The sequence below is a fragment of the Bidens hawaiensis genome, unplaced genomic scaffold, assembly GCF_021521415.1.
Source record: "Bidens hawaiensis isolate Kalapana, Puna unplaced genomic scaffold, B.hawaiensis_p1.1 tig00016358_1, whole genome shotgun sequence".
In the NCBI taxonomy this organism is placed as follows: domain Eukaryota; kingdom Viridiplantae; phylum Streptophyta; class Magnoliopsida; order Asterales; family Asteraceae; genus Bidens; species Bidens hawaiensis.
Window position 1 is genome coordinate 252636 of NW_027492497.1, and position 10548 is coordinate 263183.

The 10548-nt window shown below is 36.4% G+C and overlaps 1 protein-coding gene across 1 annotated transcript; it reads right to left on the minus strand.

The window, feature by feature from the left end:
- Positions 1–7508: 7508 nt before the first annotated feature.
- LOC143551277 (protein LURP-one-related 15-like) lies at positions 7509–8498 on the minus strand. Its single transcript, XM_077041743.1, has 3 exons — positions 8247–8498; positions 7646–7873; positions 7509–7532 (listed from the first exon to the last, which is right to left on the minus strand). The coding sequence occupies exons 1-3, from the start codon at positions 8496–8498 to the stop codon at positions 7509–7511; spliced, it is 504 nt and encodes a 167-aa protein (XP_076897858.1).
- Between the last annotated feature and the right edge of the window lie 2050 nt (positions 8499–10548).

Consider the following 10548-nt stretch of genomic DNA (forward strand, 5'->3'; position numbering starts at 1 on the left):
ATACACATAAAACAGAATTAGTTTGAATCTAATTTACAAACTGCATCAGTTTGTAATTCAGTGTCAGTGGAGGATTCATCAGGAGTTGGAGTTGGAACTGGAGGTGGGTCTTCATACACAATTTCACAATCTTCTTCTGTGTCAGAATCTGCCCCATCCTTCACAACCTGTGATCTGTTTACTTCTTCTGTCTTCTCAATCACATAGTTCTTCTTCTCTACCACCTCCTTCTTCGTCTTCCATTGGAACCCTTTTGGTTCAAACCCCTGTTTTAAAAAAAACTTTTCATCACCATTGAGAACTCCAGGTCTGATTTTTGCTTTTACCTTATCAGATGACCTTTTGTTCTTCTCAGCTTTATGTGGCTTTATCTCATTTACTTTGATTTTCATAATGGTCTTGAGTCTTTTTTCAAGAATTTCATTTTGTTTCACACAACCATATGGTTTTCTATTTCCACTCAAGTAATTCTGATACATCTCTTTGTAACTCTTCATGTCAAATCCGCTCACCACATCAGGAATTTCAAAGGTGTCCTCAACAATCCAGCAAGAATTAGTGTGATGACCATATGCATCGCACTTCTTGCACTAGACCTTGGCATAGCTTCCCATATCTTCAAGCAATTGTTTGTCTTTGATTTTGTCACTTGGTTTGAGAAAGTCAAATCCTAAAGAGGTCTTTGGACACAAGGTGTTGGAGAAATCCATCTTGATTGGCTCACTGATGTCAATTGTTTGTGGATATTTTTCTTTGACAAAAACAATTTTCTTCAACTTGGAGGAAGTTCTCAATGAGCTTCCTTCTTCTTCTTCTCTTGGATATCTTCTTGTTGGCACATAATTAACATCCCCAATATCAAACAACTCATGATTAGAGAAAACTGGGTAAATTGGTGGATGTGTCTGATCATAAGTGGATTTCACCATTTCTTCTGATCTATTCTTGATCTCAGATTGTGGTCTAGCACATATGTCAAATACCACATACTCTTTCCTCATTTTCTCATAATGCCTTTTCATCTTTGGAGTCATCTTTGGAAGAAGAGGAACCTTTTCACTGTTCTTTGTGCTTGATCCTCTCTTCTTTTTGCCCTTGGATGACTTAGAGCTTCCACAACTGCAATTGCTGTCTTCACTGGAGTATTCACTCCATTTCTTGTTTTCTCCTACCAATTTGTCATTCTTCTCAAATTCTGGCTCCCCACCCTTCTTCACTGCAAATTCTCCATTCTAGTCTACATACACATCAGCATATTGCTTTACCAACTCTTCTTTGTCATCAAAAACATTCTTGAACTGCTTAAGGTATTCACTTCTACTCTCCTTGTCTACTTTCAGTGGGTAGCTATCACAAAAAGGCGGTGGAACCTTTTTGTACTTCTCTTCTTCAGTATTTTTATCAACATATCCCACAATATTGCCAGTAGAAACAAGGTTCTTCAAGAAATCCATTTGAATTAGCAATTCAACATTCTTCATCTTTTCGTTTGCATACATCTTTTTCAACCCTTCAATTTCAATGGTCATTCTTGATTGGGTCTGGTATGCCATCATACAGTCATCCTCAAGTCCTTTGATTTGAGTTTCATAGGTTACCTCACTTGTTTCATACACATTCAGAAAGGCTTCCTTCCTCCAACACTCAGTTTCCATTTTCCAATCTCTTGATTAAGTTGATCAACAGTAATAAGAAGATCAGAAACTGAGACATCAGATTGTACCTGAGTATTTGAAGATTCAGCCTGGTCATGCACCTTTGCCATAAATGCAACATTTTCCCTCTCCATTTCAGCAGCATGATTGCTCCAATCAAATTCCCCACCTGTGGTACCCTGGTAACAGCAACATTTCCTTGGTCTCTTTGCTGGTTCACATTGTTCTGATTTGTTCTGTTCTGGTTTGTGTGAGCCTGCATTTGATTGTTTCTTAGAGGTTGAAATGTTTGTTGTTGGGGTCTATTTGGATTTTGGTAGGGGTTCTGGTTGGTAATCTGATTTCTTTGCTGCTGGAAATTTTGATTCTGATTCTGGTAGAATTGATTTTGATTCAATTGATTTCCAGCTTGCCTTAGCATGTTACATTCTCTTGCAAAGTGTCCAGGTTGTTGATAGTTATAACAGATAGCCTTCAATTTGTAAAATCCAATTCTTTCAGTTGGACCATTGAAGCTTGTTCTACCTGTCTTGTTGTATAATCTCTTGCTCCTCACTACTAGCATAGCTGCTTGCCATTTAATGTCCATATCTTCTAAATCATCAGCATCTATATGTTCTAGGTCTTCTTGCACAATGCTTATATTTATCATATTCTTGGCCACAAAGGCATGGTATGACTCAGTGAACATAAAGTACAAGGCCTGGCAGTCTGTTCCTTGAGTTGGGTTATGTTGCATGGAAGTAGTCTGCCCATTTGCTAGAGATGGTGTGTCATCTTCAATCAGCTGAACATTGAATCTTGATTGACTACTGCAAGATGTGTTTGTTTCTGATGGTTCCTCAACAATAGGCTGTTGATTCTTGATTGAGAGGTTGCCCATGGGTGCTACAAGAGAATTGTTCATTTGAAAATTTGGCTTGTCCTCTCGAATCATATGGTTCTCAATCATTTCATATTCTGTAGCCTTGAGAAAGGCAATCACATCATCCAATTTAAAGTTTGGAAAACTGGTCTTTTCTTTGATGAATTTGCTGGTAGTGTACCACTCACCAGACAGAGATGATAGAAGTTTCTTGTTTAGATCAAAATCAGATATCTGAAGGTCTGTTGTTCTAATTTCATTCACAATCATCATGAACCTTTGCAGAACGGACTTTAGTCTTTCTCCTTCCTTAAACTTGAATCTGTCAAGCTGCTATTTCAATATGTCTTTCTTGATGTCTCTTAATTCTGTATTCCCTTCAAACGTTTCAATGACTGCATCGTACATATCCTTTGCAGTCTTGTGATGATTTACAGTTGCCAGAATTTCCCAAGAAAGCCCTAATTTCAGCATAGACAGAGCTTTATCATCTCTCTTCTTCATCTTCAGTTCAACAGTTGCGTTGTTGTTTGGAGCTGCTAAAGGAACGTAGTTTCCTTCGGTGATGGAAGTCCACAGCTCTGGGTCATTATATTTCACCACTGCTTCAAACAGCACCTTCCATTTTATGAAGTTTTCTTGTCCGAGTAACCTTGGAATCTTGTTTGTGGAAACTTCTTGGTCTTCCATATCAGTAGATCTGGAGTTTGCAGTAGTGAAGACGGAGTAAAGCTTCAAGCTTCTTCACAGCCTTCTGTCCCGCGGCCTTCAGCGAGCTTACTCAATCTCTGATACCACTTGTCAGGACCGTGAATCGGGTGAAAGCTCGAAAGGTTGACAAGAACACACCGACTCTGTTTACCCAAAGGCCTGTTGAATATCCCGGCGGAATCAGGATATCCAGCAAGTGGGAACAAAGGAGTGAAGGAATAAACAACAAGACAAAACGTAAATGAATAATTAGTAAGAACAATTTCAAGACAAAGATTCACTGTATTTAATAACTCATTAATGGAACAGAGTAAGGAATGTCTAGGGTTTCGTGTGACGGCGCAGGTGGCGGCTATACGAGGAAACAATAGAATATTCCTTTAGAATGTTTTCCATACAGGGCGCTGTGTGAAAAGTCGTGCCCTAAATGGAAACCTAGGACTCTATTTATAGACCCTAACATTCCTTCTAGAAGTTCATAATCGTTACATAATGAAATAGAAAATAATACAAGTGTTGAGTCCTCGAGTAAAGTAACAATCTTGCTCGAGCATACTCACTATGCTAGGTATGCTCGATGAGTGTCTTCGAGCATATTTTACTTAGAATATATTCTCTTTCGGAGAATATATTCTCCTCCAGTAAGCTTCGTTCTTCTTGACTTGTCCATGCTTTGCTCGAACTAGTCCATCGAGCAAGCTCATTCTTCTTGAAGTCTTCAGCTTTACTTATTCAGCAATCTTTAGCATGCTCGGATGTAAATCTTGCTCAGGAACTGAATTGTGCTCGAAGTCCTTGCTTTGATCACTTGACATCTTCTTATTGCATCCATGCTTGTCCCCATGTGCTCGATCATCCTGTGCTCGTAACACTTGGTTAAAACTTGTATGATCAAGCTTTTTGCTCGATTGGCAATCCATGCTCGATAGAAGAATACTCTTGCTCGTTGAAGTGTAGCTTGCTCGAAGCCTTAACACTTATAAGAATTAACTATTTAAGGTTCTGAAGACTTTGCTCGAAGTAGTAAAACCATGCTCGATCGCCTAAGATTGCTCGAAGTCCATACTTAGCTATTTTCTAAGGAGGTTGAGAAGATTCCAATCTTTCGTATCAAAAATCCAACCCAACATGTAGTAACGAACGAGGAATCTCATTCGTTAACAATCCTACGAATAAGTCATTCCATAGCCCCATTCGCTAAACACCCTTAGCGAATGGGTATACATTAACGAATGAGTCTCCATTCGTTACACTATCTTAATGAATGAGCTCTTACATTAACGAATATGCCTATTCTTTAACGAATGAGGCCTCATTCGCTAAACATGCTTAGAGAATGAGCCTTTAAACATTATGTGTAAAGACTAAACTACCCCTATACTATTCGAACAGCTGCGGACACCAAATCCGTTCACTTACAGACTCCCCCTTGTCTGTAGCTATCGAACGCTTTCCAATACTTTAGCATCCAATACTTTAGCCAACGAATACGTTAAAATTGAATACTTTAACCGTGAATACTTTAACTGCATATCATCAACCAGCCTCTCCCTTGGCTGAAGATTCTCGGGCTTGTGCAAACAGTCAAAATATAACTCGTTGTAATCAAACCAACAACTTGTAGCTACTCGTATCAGATCTCCCCCTCAAATCAGCATGTCCAGGTGATCATTCTGATCATCCAACTGGCATATGATATGGTTCGAACAAACAAGTCAATCAGCAGCAAGTCATCAGCTATCTGTCGCACTGGTAACGTAAAATGTCTTTACATCTGACCTCGTCACGCATCTTCATGAACAACCCGATCATTCCACATCTTTCACATCGGTCTTCACGCTCTCGATAACGTCTATCCCAAAATATAACTCTTTGAAGCTCTTCGGCAACCAATACGCTTGGATGCACTATTGTTTTGGGCATATGATTCAAAGTTCCAACCTTCGTTAATCAATCCCGAATGATCACATTCTTCAATCAGATGACAAGGCTCGTATATTCCTCAACAAGATCAACCCATTTAAGAATTGTCCCCTTCAACAGAAGCAATCCGCCGAATACTCGTAGCCAACATAGTCAGGTCTCAATCTCGAACAAATCAATCCATGATCGAAGAACAATTGCATTCTTGGACTCAGTCAAAGGTAGCTTTGCAATCATGAATTACCACCCAAATTGCAGTAATTTTTCAAAAAATCCTTGCAAACATAGGAAGATACCGACCGAATAACCTCTTTGAAATTTTTATCTCCCCCATTTCTTGACAAATTAGGCAAGGTCTTGAACAATTCTTCGAAATACTTCAATAAAGTTCTCGTTAACTTAGCCGGTTACTCCCCCTCGGCCCCTCGAAATGCGTGAAAAGTCGGCCGGAAAATATATCACCAAAATTTGCCAGAAGAGTATCACACACATTTGAAATATCCCGAAAAAATTCGTTTAAGAAAATCTTGCCAGAAGAGTATCCCGCACATTTGAAATATCCCCGAAAAATTTCGTTTAAAAGAAAAATTATGATTAGGTATAATAACTTCTCGCACTTCTCTCCCTAAAAACACTTCTGAAATGAACCTAATATATATATATATATATATATATATATATTATTTGTTGTTTTGTTAGTTTTTTTTAATAAGGTATTATTTTTCACATACCATGCCACATCAATAAAAAATGTCGCGTTAGCAAAAAAAACTAACAGGGTTATGGTTCGTTAAGTTCAGGGGTGATAAAAAAAAGCAAGTTACAAATTGTTAGTGGTGGGAGAAAAATCATTAGTTATAAGTGTTATCGTCCAATAAATGAAAATTGAGAGTATTATTATTAAAAACCAATATCCTAAATCATTTTGATAAAAGAAAACGTAAAAATTCTGAGATCAACAATATCTTACATTGAAAGCTAGCTACCAATATTGTCTTCACTAAAAATTAATTTTTAAACGTGAAAGGCCATGGACAAAGTTGGTCCACCGATATTATTTTTTTGTCTGATTGTTTGGTTAAATATTACTATAGAATTAAATGCTATCAGTTTTATCAATAAAAATTCGAGTCCTCGCTCTGGAGTAGATAACATCATTCTTTTTTTTTTCAGAATGATAAGTTGACAACTATTAATAAGAGGAAAACTAGGAAGAAGCTAAAATAAAAACCAACAATATGAGAGAAAAAAAAATTACAACTAGCAGTCATTCCCTTTTAATGCAGGAAACGAGGATCTATGTTTTTTTATCTAACATGCTACTTTATACAACAATTTTTACACTTAAATATCATCATTTTACAACGATTTTTACTCCTAAATATCATTTTTTTAATAGACGTTATAACTGTAAGGATTTAAACAAATTTTTTAAGAAAATATGAAAGTTCGCAAACGTGTGTGATAAAATTTAAAAAATCATACAACTTTTGAAATTCCGTTATACATGCGTTGTGTACTTGTGTGTATATATGTATATATACTAGATGGGAGCCCGGGCGATGCAGCGGGAAACGCGTACTTTGGTAATCAAATTACAAGTTTATGTGTGTTCATTGTTCGGTTTGAAACCATGAAATCGTTCAAACTGGTCATTGGTTTGATTTCACGAATGATTTTTTTTCTTTTACTTTTGCCAGCCGATTTCAATTTTCAACGGGGTGGTTTTAGTTTTCGACGACACGGTTTGGCTCACGGTTTAATTTAAAAATCATCTAAACCACTCATACGTAAAATGTAGTTTTTTTAACTGAAAAAACTATAGCAATATGATCCTCAAATTAAAGATAATAAAACGTTCGTTTTTATGGTGCAATGTTTTATAAAAAATATTAACATATAAAAAAGTTATGACCGTTCAAATTTTATGGGGGAAGTTAGGTTAAAAGTGAAAATAAAAAGAGTATATAGATAAAAGATTAAGGGTAATAGTTGTAAATATTGTTTAAATTTACAAAAGATGATTAAATTTAAGGGGGCAAAATTGTAACTATGTTTAATGCACGTGAAATTTATCATTCAAAAGACTATGTTACCCTTTTCAATATGTTTTGTTGTATTGTAACCTATGTATTAGATTTTGAAATTTACTTAAAAGCAAACGTCTTAATTTACCTATCTCTCCCTCATTATATATAGTATAGATAATAACAATCACATATTATTGACTATATTTATAACGAAATATTATCACGATTGACTTCATGTAGGATCACAACAAGCGCAACAATGAAAGCATAGTCGATGTTAGGATAAACCGTCACACAAAATGTGTCTTTTCCAAGTGCAACACTTTAAAGCGTGTACTTCTTGTGCATCTGCATTTTAGTAACACTATAAGTTTTCATAAACCATATTTAACACATAGATTTACTAAATAATACATAAACATGTGTTTGTGGGCCGGACTAACTCGACCTGGTTTGATTACCTGGGCAATGATGGTGTCATCTCCGGCATGAATGGTGCACGCTCGGTCAAGCCAACTACCTTTGACTTTGAAGTCATAAACATGCTCGTTTGATTCATTATTAGCCAAGAACACATGAAGTGATGTCCTCATTTGTACAATATTAGGTTGTTTTGCAGTGAATATTAAATTTTTTGAATCCGAACTATTTCCCCTGAACACTACCCATCTATTATGCATACTCATCAGCTGTTCATAACATCAGTCAGCAAATAAACCATTAAACAACGGTCTGTAACTAGTAGCTAGCGTTTGGATAATCTAAATGAATTATTAGGGCCGGATATCGATTATACCTTTAAACATCAAAAACCTTAATAACCAGAACCAAATAACGATAGTTCAAACACTTTTGACATGTTATCAAGAGTTCATGAATACACGTTAACTTTTCAAATACGATAAGAGTTATATATATTCTTTGTCTTAAATTATATTAAGTTAACAAATAGCATAGTGTAGTATATGTAGCAAACCAAAAACTTTTGAAATTAACAAATATGTCCAAAACCGAACTAAATAAGCCAACAACCCGAAATCAAACAACCCAAACATGACGAACCTTCATCTGGAACGAGATGATTGGATTACCAGCAGCGTCAAGTAAAACTCGACGTTCATGAAAGCTTAAAGGCTCGCCTTTGACTTTAAACACAATGTTGCCATTAACATCTGTGACAGCAAAGTTTCCATCGGAGAGAGACAAGAGTTTCCTGACAATGATTAGATCCACTGGATAAGGAGTCAGGAAGTTCGGGCTGACTACTGTGACCGGATTTGATATTTGTGCTGGAGTGTAGCTTGTTTGTGCCATTGTAGTAAGTTGTTGGAGGATGGTGTTTAAGTTGCATGTGTATATACATATGTAAATATCTTGGTCGTTTTCAAATGATAACTTAGTCGACATAATATTTTTTTGATTTATAATTAATATATTTATTTATGCTTTTGATATGGGTAATAATGGAATGGGTCAGTTTGGTTATATGTCTAAATCTGAATTTATGATGTGTTTTGGGTTTTAGATTTTTATGATCAATCGTTTTTTACGTCTAACATGTACACTATTTTAAACTTTTATTATATTTTATAAAATAAATTGGGGCTTACCAGTGACGGTCATAAGAATTTATCGGTTTGGGTTGGGTTAATGGATTTTCTTTCCTCGGGAGGAGTCAGGTCACCAACAATTTTAAGTTATTAAATATCCCTTAATTTGTTTCTTTTTAGGCAGGGAGTTTATGAGTTCATAATATCCAAAAGTGTTTAATTTGATATAATTTGTTGGTAAATATTATAATCCTTTTAGGAATCCAAATCAAGCTGGTCATGATTGAAAGAGCTTGGATGAGCACTGAAAGGATCTAGAACTTATGATTACTACGATACATGATGTTTGGGTATATGATTAAAGTTGATATACGTTATGATCGATATGAATGATGTGAGAGAATGAATTGGCAGAGTAACGAGAGAGGATTAATAAACAAACTGGAAAACTTACATTAATGAATAATTTACAGACTATATATAGGGGATGACCACATTCGTTAACTTAACAGTTAATGAATGTGTCATTCATTACATTAAACCATACGAATGAACTCTTCATTTGTTAATACATTTAACATATAACGAATAGCCCTCATTCGTTATCTCATTCGTTAATCTGGGTTAACGAATGAGCTTACAGATTAGACGAATGTGTTACATTCGTTACGGGGTAACGAATGTAACTTACATTAGAGCGAATGGCCCATTTAGCCATATTTACATTAAGATCCCTATACTTTAAACTAATTACATTAATTCCCTGATAAAGACTGAGACGTACAAAACGTGTATCAACAAACTCCCCCTCGTCTCGAGCTCTTTATCATACTTTAGCGTTGAAACATCTTTGTCTTCCAATCAACGCAGCTATGAATCTTGTATGCGTAGCAGACACGAACAACCCTCTGAAACTGCATTGCAAGATCATAATCCTTTACATTAGCGAATCTTATCTGACTTGTGAATAACGCGACGTTGTCAGACTCAGATAGATTGACCAGCCACATCGGATCAAATACACGTAACGTCTTCGTGCGTGAACCCTGGCCATAAACAATAACTGCTTCACCTGTCCGATTATCATAATACCAATAATTAAATGAGGTGAATAGATTCTGAGGGAATATCTTCATCGGAACCCTCTTCATCGTCTTTGGCTGCTTCACTATTAAGATTAACTTCCTCCATCCTGTGCGTGCACCTATCTCGTCAATATATTTGTGTGTCGGCACCTGAGGCTGGAAGAATTTGAAACCAAAGCGGGTTTCATGTAATAACTGCTCGTAGAACCAGCTAGCCCATTTATCGTCTCCACGATTAACAAACGGAAGATTAGCTAAGGTTCGTACATCCCATCGAGGCATAGATAAAATATCGTGTGGGCGTTTGAAATAATAAATACCGTGCTCCCACTTAATGATATATACCTTAAGATCTGAATCGTAATGCCAGGCCACCATATCACCTTTAACATCTTTAGCAGGCTTATACTTCTTCATCTGGTATGCAGATTCCCGAGCTTTCTCAACTTTCACATCTTCTCGGTCATAATATCTGAAAGTCTCGATCATCTTATTCATCTTCTCAACGTTATGCTCAAACATACCATCAAAAGCACGTTTCCGCTTCTTCTCTGTAGTTGACACATATCTCGATTCTGCAGCTTTTAACTTATCTTTTTCTTCCTGTAATCGACGCTCTGCCGCATTGAAATGCTCAGTTGTAAAGAACGGAATACCCGAGTCATTTTTATTATCTGTGTAAAACTCCGGATATTCTTCAGTTGTAACATCTTCCACTTCCACTTCTTC

Coding starts and splice junctions, on each gene's coding strand:
- LOC143551277 (XM_077041743.1), bottom strand. CDS start 8,498: ATGGCACAAACAAGCTACACTCCAGCACAAATATCAAATCCGGTCACA. Junction 7,874..8,246: donor TCATCTCGTTCCAGATGAAG/GTTCGTCATGTT, acceptor TGTTATGAACAG/CTGATGAGTATGCATAATAG. Junction 7,533..7,645: donor ATGACACCATCATTGCCCAG/GTAATCAAACCA, acceptor ACTAAAATGCAG/ATGCACAAGAAGTACACGCT.